The sequence below is a fragment of the Thalassophryne amazonica genome, chromosome 6 (genome assembly GCF_902500255.1).
Source record: "Thalassophryne amazonica chromosome 6, fThaAma1.1, whole genome shotgun sequence".
NCBI classification, from domain to species: domain Eukaryota; kingdom Metazoa; phylum Chordata; class Actinopteri; order Batrachoidiformes; family Batrachoididae; genus Thalassophryne; species Thalassophryne amazonica.
In genome coordinates, this window is record NC_047108.1 from 17,597,019 (window position 1) to 17,611,523 (window position 14,505).

Sequence of the window (14,505 nt, forward strand, 5' to 3'; positions counted from 1 at the left end):
GAGGAGGCCCCGGGGAAGACCCAGGACACGCTGGAGGGACTACATCTCTCGGCTGGCTTGGTGAACACCTTGTGGTTCCCCGGAGGAGCTGGGGGAGGTGTGTGTGGATCGGGAGGTCTGGGCGGCTTTGCTTGAGCTGCTGCCCCCGCGACCCGACTCCAGATGAAGCAGAAGAAAATGAATGGATGGATGGAAGATTCCTCATTCCGTAAAAAGGAACTAGGAAAAGGTTGTGGTTCCTCATTCCGTAAAAAGGAACTAGGAAAAGGTTGTGGATAAGTAATAATCCCACTTAGTTAACAAAAAATGGGAAGATTTCTTGTTAGGAAAGAAGGAAAGCAAAAGATTTGTTGGTTTTCAAAGTTGCCAAATGAAGGAGGGCGATGCTTCCTCGATAGGAGGGGAAAAAATGTAAAAAGGGATGAAAAGCCTCTTTTTGTTGTAACATGTTAACTTGTTAGTTTGGTAAAGAACAAACTAGTGTTTTTGGCGGCTGAGACAACAAATTTTAAGTCCAACGACCCCGAAAGCAGAGTGCAGCAGGTTTTGTTTTTTTTTTTTCCTGGGATTCAGACCTGAGGGTTGGTTTGGCTCAAAGTTCCACCTGATGGAACCACTTTAACTTTTAAGAAAAGTGGAGAAGAATCATTCAGTGTTTCACTCCTGCTGGTCGGTCGGACTGAGCTGGTGATCGGTGAGCACGTTTTAACCGCTGTGCTCTGATTATCATTTACCAGAGTGCAACAACACCGCCATCGTCGAACCGCTTTAGCGTTTTAAAAAGCGCTAAATTTGCATTTCAAACATTTGCCCTGATTGTCCAAGCACAAAGAACAATTAATGACAAAGACATCTTAGAAAATTTACATTTAAAAAAACAACAGTAGAAAAGTTGTAAATAAAAAGGTTTTGGTGTGGTGCAGAAAGCGTCTTCTGTCCATACAAAATCCTGATTTCTGCACCAGTGGTTTGTTTTTGTTCCTCACAGCGGTAAGTCTTAAATCTAACTGGGGACAGGAACCGCAGTCCAGCAGAAACAGCCTGATACATATCTGAGTAACCATGGCAACCTTTATCACCTGATGTGACTCCGCCCACACGGCGGGCAGTGACACTTTTATGACACCAGACAAACGTCTCCAGTTTTTTTTATATACATTAATTTGATGAAACTTATTAATACGTATAAAAAGCATTGATGTTTTTTTCTTTTTTTGCCCATAATATGTCCAAAAGAATCCAAACTGTCCCAAATGTACTGCATTTAAAACCTGTTTTGTGCCACGGACAGGTTTTATGGGCAAATCCTGGTCATCAAGGCGACAGCAAACTTCATAGCAACGAGCGCCTCTGAGCCACGGCGAGTCGAGTCTCGGGTCTGAGCTCAGGTCAAAACAGGTCTGTCCTCACAGAGGACACGAGCACCATGAGGGACATGTCCAGAAATCACAACACCTGAACACAGGACTGTTCAGGTTTATGGTCTCAGTCCAATCCGTCCAAATATCTTTTTTTCCTCTGTCTCTCTTTACTGTACTCTTTGGTAAAAACCAGAACCTGCAGGGGCAGTCACACAAACAATATTAATATCGGCCCAAAAATTAGTTCAGTGTAATCAGTGCAAGATGCATAAATTATGTGCAGTTGCAAGACAAAATATGCACACAACACAGCTATGTGGTGCTGTAGCACCACTGACAGTGTGGTGGCGCTGCAATAACACTGACAGCTTGGCAGTGCTGCGGTAATGCTCACAGTGTGGTGACTCTGCAGTAGCACTTATGGCATGCCATCGCCACATGGTAGCGCTGATGGCTTGGTGGCGCTGTGGTAGCACTCACTGCATGCCGTCGCCACATGGTAGCACTGATAGCTTGGTGGCGCTGACAGCTTGGTAGCACTGCAGTAGCACTGATGGCATGCCATCACCACATGGTAGCGCTGATAGCTTGGTAGCACTGCACTGATAGCATGCCATCACCACATGGTAGTGCTGATAGCCTGGTGGCACTGACAGCTTGGTAGCACTGCGGTAGCACTGATAGCATGCTGGCACCACATGGTAGTGCTGACAGCTTGGTAGTGCTGCAGTAGCACTGATGGCATGGCGTCACCACATGGTAGCACTGATAGCTTGGTGGCGCTGACAGCCTGGTAGCACTGCGGTAGCACTGATGGCATGCCGTCATCACATGGTAGTGCTGATAGCTTGGTAGCACTGCACTGATAGCATGTCATCACCACATGGTAGCACTGATACCTTGGTGTCGCTGACAGCTTGGTAGCACTGCGGTAGCACTGATAGCATGCCATCACCACATAGTAGCACTGATAGCTTGGCGGTGCTGTGGTAGCACTGTCCAGGTTTCAAAGCTCAGCCTTCCCACAATCTCCCTGCACATCTGGAGGTGTGTCAGGAAGGGCCCAGTGTAAAACTTGTGCCAAATCAACCCTGAGCAAAAAAATGGTAGCAGCAAAAAAAATTATATATATATATATATTTTTTTTGCTGCTGCTGCTTAATCACCAAGAAGAAACGAAAGCACCAAATGCTATAAATTTGTGTTGTAAATTCTTCGTGTGAACACTGCCTGGTGCCGCCACGCCGGAGCTGCTAACTCAGAGTTTGTTTGGAAGCGGGAAGTCTGACCAATCAGATGCTGATGAGAAGACATTTAGATGTTGGCAACAAAGAAGCAAGAAAAAAAAATCCACACCTGAGGTGGCGTTGAAGACTGGCACTAGATGGCGAGTCTGCTGCCGACTGGACCACCGAAGTCTGAAGATCTGCTTGAAGCTACATTCAATTTAATTTGTTCTCCAAAAACAGACGTTTGTATGCAACAGCGCCACCATGTGGTGAGGTTGGTTCTCATAATAAATCTGCCAGTTGTGTTGAGTCTGTTATCTGAGTGGGTGGGCACGGTGGTCACGGTGGGCGAGGATTCAACTGGAAACAATAAGTGAGGTTTGTAGGACTTTGCTGAGGAGACATTGATGTTCATGTGTCTTGCATGACCTTGAGCAAATCTTGTCTGCTGGTCTACGTGCAACCTGAAGACTGTGAGCTGGTCATAATCTGAACCATGGTGGCGTCATTCCGAAAGTTATATTAATACTGAGCAGCATCCCTGGTGGTAACAGGCATCTGGACATCCAAATATAAAAGTCCTACATGGATCAGGATCAACTCTTAACCAGCCTTTGGTTCCCAGGATGCTTGGTTCAGTTTTCCGTTTTCGTTAGTCGGCAGTGATCCCAGGAAGCCAGCCTCGGATCCATCAACCAGCCAAAGTTCCCTGAACGGTGAGTGAGTCAGACCAGGGTACCGGGACACGGCTGGTCCACAGGCGCATCCGGTTTCTGAGGCGGGAAGATGTCATGGTAGAGGGCGCTGTCCACAGACCTGACAGAGACACGTAGATAGAAACAGCAAATCAAATGTCATGTTGTCCAGTCGGTCTAACAGCTGGATCAGGATGAAGAAACCAACTCAAAACATAGATAAATGGATTGCATTTATACTCAACAAAAATATAAACGCAACACTTTTGGTTTTGTTCCCATTTTGTATGAGATGAACTCAAAGATCTAAAACTTTTTCCACATACACAATATCACCATTTCCCTCAAATATTGTTCACAAACCAGTCTAAATCTGTGATAGTGAGCACTTCTCCTTTGCTGAGATAATCCATCCCACCTCACAGGTGTGCCATACCAAGATGCTGATTAGACACCATGATTAGTGCACAGGTGTGCCTTAGACTGCCCACAATAAAAGGCCACTCTGAAAGGTACAGTTTTGTTTTATTGGGGGGGGGATACCAGTCAGTATCTGGTGTGACCACCATTTGCCTCATGCAGTGCAACACATCTCCTTCGCATCATCCGTGAAGAGAACACCTCTCCAATGTGCCAAATGCCAGCGAATGTGAGCATTTGCCCACTCAAATCGGTTACGACGACGAACTGGAGTCAGGTCGAGACCCTGATGAGGACGATAAGCATGCAGATGAGCTTCCCTGAGGCGGTTTCTGACAGTTTGTGCAGAAATTCTTTGGTTATGCAAACCGATTGTTTCAGCAGCTGTCCGAGTGGCTTGTCTCAGACGATCTTGGAGGTGAACATGCTGGATGTGGAGGTCCTGGGCTGGTGTGGTTACACGTGGTCTGCGGTTGTGAGGCTGGTTGGATGTACTGCCAAATTCTCTGAAACGCCTTTGGAGACGGCTTATGGTAGAGAAATGAACATTCAATACACGAGCAACAGCTCTGGTTAACATTCCTGCTGTCAGCATGCCAAATGCACGCTCCCTCAAATCTTGCGACATCTGTGGCATTGTGCTGTGTGATAAAACTGCACCTTTCAGAGTGGCCTTTTATTGTGGGCAGTCTAAGGCACACCTGTGCACTAATCAGCATCTTGATATGGCACACCTGTGAGGCGGGATGGATTACCTCAGCAAAGGAGAAGTGCTCACTATCACAGATTTAGACTGGTTTGTGAACAATATTTGAGGGAAATGGTGATATTGTATATGTGGAAAAAGTTTTAGATCTTTGAGTTCATCTCATACAAAACTGGAGCAAAACCAAAAGTGTTGCGTTTATATTTTTGTTCAGTGTATATCGCGCTTTTCCATCTGCATCAGACACTCAAAGCACCTTACAATGATGCCTCACATTCAACCATTCACACTCACACAACGATGTCAGGGAGCTGCCCAAGGGTTCTCAGTGATTTTCCACTCAGATTGGGAGTTGAACCAAGGAACCTTTTCAGGGGCTTTGAAACCTTTCATTGGTTTTGCACCAAGGAACCAGGAAAGGTGTAGTTTCTGAACCAGTGGACTGTCCAACGTTCCAGTTGGCTAAACTGGATCGGTTAGCTTCAATGCAGTAAGACAAACCCACCAGAACCCGTTTATCCTGATATGACGTTTTCTTTAACCCTCTGGGGTCGACGGCGTCGTATACGACAGCTAAGACCAAGCTTTACTAAATTATAAATACATTTTTGAGATAGAAACATACTCTTTTTTTTTTTTTCTGAAAATTTAACTCCGGACTTTCGAGCCAGCCATCGGCCATCTTTGTACTCCTCATAGAAGCTGTGTGATGACGTGCGCAATGTGAGTGTCCAATCGGAATTGGTTCACCATCGCATGGTTTTCCAAAATCCAATCATAGGGCAGATTTACCTCACGTGAAAAGCCAAAGATAGTTTTCAGGAGTGATGTGTTACTAGTTGGCCCGTTTGAATAGCCCCCTGGGTGCTCCAATGAGTACATACTATTAGTACATACTCAGTGCGCCCTGCACCATTACGCACAGAGATCAGTGAAAGCAGGAGCAGACGGAGAGCCTCTGATGACAATCTCACATGCTCAAACAGAGTGTGTAACTATCAGGATTGCCCCACTAGTTTGCATGTGAATGTTACTGGATAACTCTGTTGTTTCTCGGCGTAAAGCACTGTTTACCATATCAATGGACAACAAAATGCATAGACCATTTTGTATATATTGTTCAAAATGTGCATTTGTGTTTATTGTTTGAACCTTTTTGTTGTACAGTCTTTCACACAAGACCTCAAATTACCATTATAAAGTGTCAAAACAGTTGTTTATTATAGTTTGCTGTGTGTTTTGAATAGATGTGTGTGGAAAATCATTTTCCTCTTTATTTTTTCCTTGCCTATTTTTGATTGTAAACCTTTACTACACTTATAAAACACAACAAAAACATATATATTCTGAAAGCACAGGTTGTCCTCAAAAAAAGAGACATAAAACTTGATTGTGGGATGCAGGGAGAGCTGTTAACAGCAATAATAAAACATTTATGCCAGGCGAGTGAATTGTCCAATAAATGCCCTCGGACCCCAGAGGGTTAAATCTACTACGTTTGCAATCGTTCGTTTCAACTCCCAACAAAAACGCCTTCACAGCCTCATAACTTGAGGCCGGACGGAGGCGTCCATATCGTACCTGCCGTGAAGCGGGTGTCCATGGAACGTGGCCGAGTGTGGCAGCGCCGTCTGCTTCCAAGGAGGCGGAGCATGGTGATGCTTCACCTCCGCCTGAAAGTTTGACTGCTGAAAGGCGCCGTGAGTCGTCCGTCGGCGCTGCAGAGCTCCTCCCCCACCAGCGTGACCTTTGGCCTCTCCACTGCCTTTCGCAGTATTGCCTGTGCTGACCTTTCCGCTGGCCTGACCCGGGTGGGTGGAGCCTACTGTGTTCCGCAGGTACCAGTCCCTCAAACCTGTCACAGATCAGAGATACTCAAAACCTGAAACATGACTCAAAATATGAATGCAGTTTTAGAACTCAATGTGCTTAGCTGGTAAGCTAGCAAGTCATCACGGTACTACACTGCCCTCTGGTGAGAAAAACCCAACTGCCAGCAAAATAGTTGGGCCAAACGAGTTTGGAAACGATCCTTTTGAGGTGGAACTCAAAACACTGACATCCTAATTCCACTCGGAACAAAAACCATTGTGGATTGATGTCCTGGTTTAAATCGGTCTGTTTTGTGTATAACGCTTTAAAATCAGTCAAAAACAGAAAAATAATGAATCACTTTATTTAAAATAATCTAGAACAATTCAAAATCTAACATTTTTACCATTAATCAGTAGTTTTATTTTTCCTTCACTGGTCCACTGGGTTTTGTTGTGATCACGGTGTAGCACTTGATAACCACCATAAGGTGGCAGTATATCACTTGGACAGCGCACATTTACTGCTGCAGCCTCTGATTTCTCTCTAGTTTGACCTTTCCAGGTTACTGAAGGACAAAGGTCATATGACCATCAGAAAGGTGAAATGACTCCACATTAGTGTTTTCATATTAACCACACCTGCATTTTATCACCTTTTATATGAGCACAGGACCAAAGATTTGACATCAAAATCCAATCATTTTGTCATTTTCTGACTAACCGTCATTCTGCTAACACGCACGCCCGTACACACAACTGCGTGCACAGCCTGTGAAAAAGTAACAAAGTTCATATCTGGTAAATGAAATGTCAGATGAGCTGACTATTGATTGATGAATGATTAAAATATTGGTTTTATTTTGGTGCCACTGAGATATTCAGCCATAAACACGGAGGATTTCACCTGCTGCTTGAAAAGCTCAGAGTTTGCCGTCGGCGGGAAACGCTGGTTCTTGTGATGTCACGTGAGGTTCCTCCTTTGACGCACTCTGATTTATTTTACTTTTACCAGCTTCATCAGGACCTGCACAAGTTAAAGACTTGGAAGAAATAATTGATAATTTAGTGTTGCCTCACTAGTGTTGACTGCAGGCAAAACAGTGGATTAGTGGTTAGCACTGTTGCCTCACAGCAAGAAGGTCATAGGTTTGATTCCCACATGTGTCCTTTCTGTGTGGAGTTTGTATGTTCTCCCCGTGTTTGTGTGGGTTCCCTCCAGGTGTTTACTGGGCTAAGATATACCCCTTTAATATCTAGTTGTACCATGTTTAGCATCAATAACTGCAGGTCAATACTTATGATTAGTGACAATCAGTGTTTTACAGCTTCTCCACAGGCTCCAAGTCAGGACTTTGTCCTTAGTTCTTTTCTTTTTTTTCTTTTCCTGGTGCTCTTGAAGAAATTTTCTGAGATCAATATTTCTGGGAAAGTTCCCAATTGTATCAACTGGCAAGTGTTCTCTCTCATAATGGTTCTCAATGTGGTTCTTTGGAGTTCCAGAGCTTCATCACACCTCATCCTGTCTCATGGATGTTTTTCTGTTACCTCTGACGTACTGTGTGACTGAACTTCACGCTGCAGAAGTGGTTCTATTTAACTGATGAACTGAACCCAGTCCTCAGGGACATTTGGCAGATTTCAGGATTTAGTCACAAAAGCACATATACTTTGACACACAGGCCCGGCTCGATCAGAGAACCGCTTTGTTTTCTGACAAATACATTTTAAAATTTCAAAACTGTGTTGTGTGGGCCGCCAGAAGAGGAGGTACTGCTGGCCCACCACCAGAGGGCGCCCTGCCTGAAGTGCGGGCTTCAGGCACGAGAGGGCGCTGCCGCCACGGACACAGCCGGGAGTGACAGCTGTCACTCATTAATTCCTGACAGCTGTCACTCATTCTTCATCATCTCACTCCATAAAACCCAAACGTCATCTCCACCTCATCGCCGAGATATCGTACTTCTTTGGAGGTAACTTTCTCTGCCTATATTAATTGATTCTAAGAGCTATTGTTTTGCAGCTGTCAACCAGAGGACCGGCGTGGGTCGCAACTGTTTCGTCCTACGTCCGTCAGATAAGTGGTTAAACAGACGCTGCACGAGTGTGTGTTAGAGGTGGAGGTGGCATTCCCACCGTTGTTGTTACGGGGTGTACACACACCCACACCTGACTGTCTTTGTTCTTCGCCAGCAGTACCAGATCCGACAGTCAGGGACGGTGATCACCTGGGAATTCGGGACTTGGCGGCTCCAGTATTCACCAGGTTCGGTGGCGGCGGAAATCGTGTGGTTCCGGCTCTTCTCAGGACAGACGTCTTCTATCCTCGAGCCTGCCCACACGTCACCTTTGTGGATTGACTGTAATCATATTCTGAGATTGTCTGTGTATTCGTTGTGCACCTTCACAACATTAAATAGTTACTTTTTGGCTCATCTATTGACCGTTCATTTGCGCCCCCTGTTGTGGGTCCGTGTCACTACACTTACACAACAGGATATCTCGGCCAGCGTCATGGACTCCGAGGGGCGTCACCCGGCTGTTGAACGACCAATGGGAGAGCAGGGAGCGCAGGCGTCTGCAGGAGGCGTGATTGGTGAGCTGCAGCACATTCTCGCCGCCTTTACGGCTCGGTTGGATCAAATGACCGAGCAAAACATCCTCCTGAACCGCACGGTGGAGGCTCTCTCCGCGCAGGTGGTGGTGAGCGCTCAGGGCGCTGCTGCAGCTCCTCCTCCTGCCGACCCTGTGCAGGATATGAACGTTCCAGTGGTGGTTCAACAACCCCTCCCACCATCCCCTGAAGCATACATAAGCCCTCCTGAGCCGTACGGAGGTTGTGTGGAGACGTGTGCGGACTTTCTCATGCAGTGTTCACTCGTCTTCGCACAACGTCCCGTCATGTACGCGTCAGATGCTAGTAAAATAGCTTATGTGATTACTCTGCTTTGGGGTAAGGCACGCGCCTGGGCTACGGCGCTCTGGGAACAGAACTCACGGTTGTTATCAGCATACACTGGGTTTGTGAGGGAGTTCAGAACAGTGTTTGATCACCCTAACAGAGGAGAGACCGCTTCAACAATGCTGCTGTCAATGCGACAGGGGCGCCGGTGCGCAGCCGAATATGCAGTCGACTTCCGCATCGCGGCTGCGAGGTCCGGCTGGAATAACGTTGCGCTCCGCACCGCCTTCATAAACGGACTGTCATCGGTCCTGAAGGAGCATCTGGTAGCTAAGGAGGAACCGCGGGATTTAGATGGGCTTATCGATCTCGTTATACGGTTAGACAATCGGTTGGAGGAACGCCGTCGGGAGCGAGGCGAAGGACGTGGCCAGATACGCGCCGTCCCTCTCCCTTCTGGGTTCGAAAAGGGGCCGCCCTCCCCACGCTCCACAGCCGCAGCGCTCCGTGGGGCAACAGCTCCCCCTGCTGACGTTGTTAGGGAAACGCACGGGGCCAAAATGAGGAAGCTGGTCCGCAGGGAGTGTTTTCTCTGTAGATCTTGCTGACGTCTTCAGCAAGGATCTGGCACTCACCCTTCCCCCGCACCGTCCGTACGATTGTGCCATTGATTTGGTTCCAGGCGCTGAGTTCCCGTCCAGCAGGCTGTACAACCTCTCACGACCTGAGCGCGAATCAATGGAGACCTACATCCGGGACTCATTAGCTGCCGGGCTGATCCGGAACTCCACCTCCCCGATGGGGGCAGGTTTCTTTTTTGTGCGCAAGAAAGATGGCGGACTCCGTCCATGCATTGATTACAGGGGGCTGAATGAGATTACGGTTCGCAATCGATACCCGTTGCCATTGTTGGATTCCGTGTTCACCCCCCTGCATGGAGCCAAAATCTTTACTAAGCTGGATCTTAGAAATGCGTATCACCTGGTTCGGATCCGGAAGGGAGACGAATGGAAGACGGCATTTAACACCCCGTTGGGTCACTTTGAGTACCTGGTCATGCCGTTCAGCCTCACCAACGCCCCCGCGACATTCCAAGCCTTGGTTAACGACGTCTTGCGGGACTTCCTGCACCGATTCGTCTTCGTATATCTGGACAATATTCTCATCTTTTCTCCAGATCCTGAGACCCATGTCCAGCATGTACGTCAGGTCCTGCAGCGGTTGTTAGAGAACCGACTGTTTGTGAAGGGCGAGAAGTGCGAGTTTCACCGCATGTCTTTGTCCTTCCTGGGGTTTATCATCTCCTCTAACTCCATCACCCCTGATCCGGCCAAGGTTGCGGCGGTGAGAGATTGGCCCCAACCAACAAGCCGTAGGAAGCTGCAACAGTTCCTCGGCTTCGCTAATTTCTATAGGAGGTTCATTAAGGGCTACAGTCAGGTAGTTAGCCCCCTGACAGCCCTGACCTCTCCAAAAGTCCCCTTCACCTGGTCGGATCGGTGCGAAGCCACGTTCAAGGAGTTGAAACGTCAGTTCTCTACTGCGCCAGTTTTGGTGCAGCCCGACCCTAGCCGCCAGTTCGTGGTTGAAGTGGATGCCTCTGACTCAGGGATAGGAGCTGTGCTATCCCAGAGCGGAGAGACTGATAAGGTTCTTCACCCGTGTGCCTACTTTTCACGCAGGTTGACCCCGGCTGAACGGAACTATGACGTCGGCAATCGAGAGCTCCTTGCGGTGAAAGAGGCTCTTGAGGAGTGGAGACACCTGTTGGAGGGAGCGTCTGTGCCGTTCACGGTTTTCACTGACCATCGGAACCTGGAGTATATCAGGACCGCCAAGCAGCTGAACCCCAGGCAAGCCCGCTGGTCACTGTTCTTCGGGCGTTTTGACTTCCGGATCACCTATCGCCCCGGGACCAAGAACCAGAGGTTGGATGCCTTGTCCCGGGTACACGAAGAGGAGGTCAAAACTGCACTGTCGGATCCACCGGAGCCCATCCTGCCTGAGTCCACTATCGTGGCCACCCTCACCTGGGACGTGGAGAAGATCGTCCGGGAGGCCCTGGCAAGGAGCCCGGACCCAGGTACAGGTCCAAAGAACCGTTTGTACGTCCCACCAGAGGCCAGAGCTGCAGTCTTGGACTTCTGTCACGGTTCCAAGCTCTCCTGTCATCCAGGGGTGCGAAGGACCGTGGCAGTTGTCCGGCAGCGCTTCTGGTGGGCGTCTATGGAGGCCGACGTCCGGGAGTACATCCAGGCCTGCACCACCTGTGCCAGGGGCAAGGCAGACCATAAAAGGTCCCAAGGACCTCTCCAGCCGCTACCTGTGCCTCATCGCCCCTGGTCCCACATCGGCCTGGATTTCGTCACAGGCCTCCCGCCGTCCCAGGGCAACACCACCATCTTCATGATAGTGGACCGATTCTCCAAGGCAGCCCACTTCGTGGCCCTCCCGAAGCTCCCAACAGCCCAGGAGACAGTAGACCTCCTGGTCCACCACGTCGTCCGTCTGCATGGGATACCCATCGACAGAAGAGGAGGTACTGCTGGCCCACCACCAGAGGGCGCCCTGCCTGAAGTGTGGGCTTCAGGCACGAGAGGGCGCTGCTGCCACGGACACAGCCGGGAGTGACAGCTGTCACTCATTAATTCCTGACAGCTGTCACTCATTCTTCATCATCTCACTCCATAAAACCCAGACATCATCTCCATCTCATCGCCGAGATATCGTACATCTTTGGAGGTAACTTTCTCTGCCTATATTAATTGATTCTAAGAGCTATTGTTTTGCAGCTGTCAACCAGAGGACCGGCGTGGGTCGCGACTGTTTCGTCCTACGTCCGTCAGATAAGTGGTTAAACAGACGCTGCACAAGTGTGTGTTAGAGGTGGAGGTGGCATTCCCACCGTTGTTGTTACGGGGTGTACACACACCCACACCTGACCGTCTTTGTTCTTCGCCAGCAGTACCAGATCCGACAGTCGGGGACGGTGATCACCTGGGAATTCGGGACTTGGCGGCTCCAGTATTCACCAGGTTCGGTGGCGGCGGAAATCGTGTAGTTCCGGCTCTTCTTAGGACAGACGTCTTCTATCCTCGAGCCTGCCCACACGTCACCTTTGTGGATTGACTGTAATCATATTCTGAGATTGTCTGTGTATTCGTTGTGCACCTTCACAACATTAAATTGTTACTTTTTGGCTCATCTATTGACCGTTCATTTGCGCCCCCTGTTGTGGGTCCGTGTCACTACACTTTCACAACAAACTGTCTCTTGTGTTCAGTCTGTTAAGTGGACAACCTAAATGTTGGTATTAAATCAGAAAAATGAGGCCAGTTTCTGTTTAAAATACTTCCTATGAAGTCGTAATCAATTAAATCTTAAAAAAATGAACCCAAACAACAATATTTATTGATAATAAAAATGTAACTGTAGCAGTACTTTTGGCATCATGTTTGGTTTGTCATCCATAAGCTCAGAAACAAACTGTAAGTTGATTTTTGCCTCTCAACTCGTCTTGTTTTTGCCAAAAGTTGACCCTTGTCCAAAAAACAAAAAACATAAATAAAAAAAAAACTAAAAACTGGTCCCACCGAATAATGACAGATGAATAATGAACCACGTAGCATGTTTTTTTGGTATGAGTCCAGTTATTCAACAATCGTGGGAGAATAGCAGCTCTGAGAGGCTCTTAGAGGCCGAATATTCAGCTAATGAGGCTCATCTCTGAGGCTCATCTCGCTGGTGCTAGTTTCAAGAAGTTCAAAATTTACCAACAACAGCGTGGGGCAGTTTGTGTATGAGGTACTACGAGGATATTAGAGGCATGTTTGTGGTGAGGACGAGGCTGTTAGAAGCCCATTATTCAAGCACCTGGTGACTACGAGGACAGGACAGGCTATTTTAGACAGGCTCCACCCTCTTGCGCACAACAATCCCACCTGCTTTGTGAGCTGGGCGCTGTATATAAAATAATTTTGTCACTGATTAATCATTTTCTGTCAGAGCTTGGATGTTGAAAACACCTCTAATCACTTCTGGAATCACAGAGGACATTTGGAGCTTTTAATAGCTTGGTAAAACAGTTGCATGTTCATTCCTTGTGAGGTACAGAGAGGCACATTAGTAGCAGATACGTGACGGCTTAAAGCGTGGATCATTCTTTGAATAATCACTGACACACCCATGTGTGGCTCATTATTCATGGCTTATTATTCAGTGGGACAGAGGCTTAAACAGTTGAGACTTTACCACATGTTTGAGCAGCTTTTGCTGCCATCAAGTGGGCAATGTGAGCATTTCAGGGCTTCTTTTATTTTCCTAATTGAAACCCCAAATTCAGCAAAAAGGCATTTATAAATGTCAGAAATGCATGATTTTTTTGGAGGTTTTTTTGCCACACAGTTTTAATCTTCCAGTATTAATGTACAAAAATTTTGATTTTGATTTTTAAGCTACAAAAGTTTGCCCGAAGGATGAAATTTCACCCGAAAAGCACAAAGTACAGTTGTGAAAATAACTTGACAGCATTTTTGAGCGACCCGATGATTTACAGTTTAACAGAAGATGTTTAGTGCTTACCCTCCAGGGCCAGGGCCTTGTGGAGGTTCCTGGTAGCTTCCTCCAGCTGTCCGTCCTGCATCGGGGGGAGGTGCGGCGGCGGCCCCGGAGGCAGCAGGTGAGGGTGCGGGTCGGGCTGGATGGCGGAGAGAGGAGGATTCTGGGTGCTGGAGCTCTGCTGAACGGGAAGGAATGGACCGCAGGATTTGGTCCGTGTCACTTTGACACGGCGCTGGTCGTCCAGGTGACTGCGGTAGGTGGGCGGGGCTCCGAGCTGCTTTTGGGAGGAGTATCCGTTGTACAGCGGAGCATGCTGTGACGTGATTGGCTGCTTGGAGTTGTTCTGCGACTGTTGTCGCTGCAGCATCTTCTGTTGTTTCCCCCACACGTAGTCCAGCAGGACGTCGCTGTACCCGCCCCTCCCTCCTCGCCCCCCTCCCCCCCTTCCGCCTCCGTCTGCGTGCCCGTTACTCATCCTCGTCCTTCCGTCCATCGGCGCCTCAGAGTTCTGCAACGGCGCAGCAGCATTTGTTCCTCTGTAGGAAGATACACCATTTACCCACAATGCCCCCTGCTGCACCGATCCCCCCTCCTCCTCTGAGGAGGCCACGCAGTCGAGGGCGATGCCACCATGCTGCACCATGGGAAAGCCACTGCTCCTCGCTCCACTCTCCCCTGTGACACCTGGTTCACTGGGAGCGGAGGAAGAGGAGCTGTCACGGGAGTGAGGAGGCGGCTTGAGGGGGTGAGGGGGGGAATGGGAGGCAGGGAGGGGGAGGAGCTTCTGATTTTGGAGAGTCTGTGGATGCTCCGCCCTGAAA

The 14,505-nt window shown here is 48.4% G+C and overlaps 1 protein-coding gene across 2 annotated transcripts in view; it reads right to left on the minus strand.

The window, feature by feature from the left end:
- Positions 1 to 325: 325 nt before the first annotated feature.
- si:ch211-169p10.1 (FERM domain-containing protein 4B) overlaps positions 326 to 14,505 on the minus strand; it is a 90,010-nt gene continuing 75,830 nt past the window's right edge. For both annotated transcript variants that reach the window (XM_034171831.1, XM_034171830.1), the window contains exons 9-11: positions 13,706 to 14,499; positions 5,993 to 6,266; positions 326 to 3,406 (exon numbers count right to left, since the gene is read on the minus strand). In XM_034171831.1, coding sequence (XP_034027722.1) covers positions 3,316 to 3,406; positions 5,993 to 6,266; positions 13,706 to 14,499 — 1,159 coding nt within the window. In that variant the 3' untranslated portion in view covers positions 326 to 3,315. The remainder of the gene's footprint in view (positions 3,407 to 5,992; positions 6,267 to 13,705; positions 14,500 to 14,505) is intronic.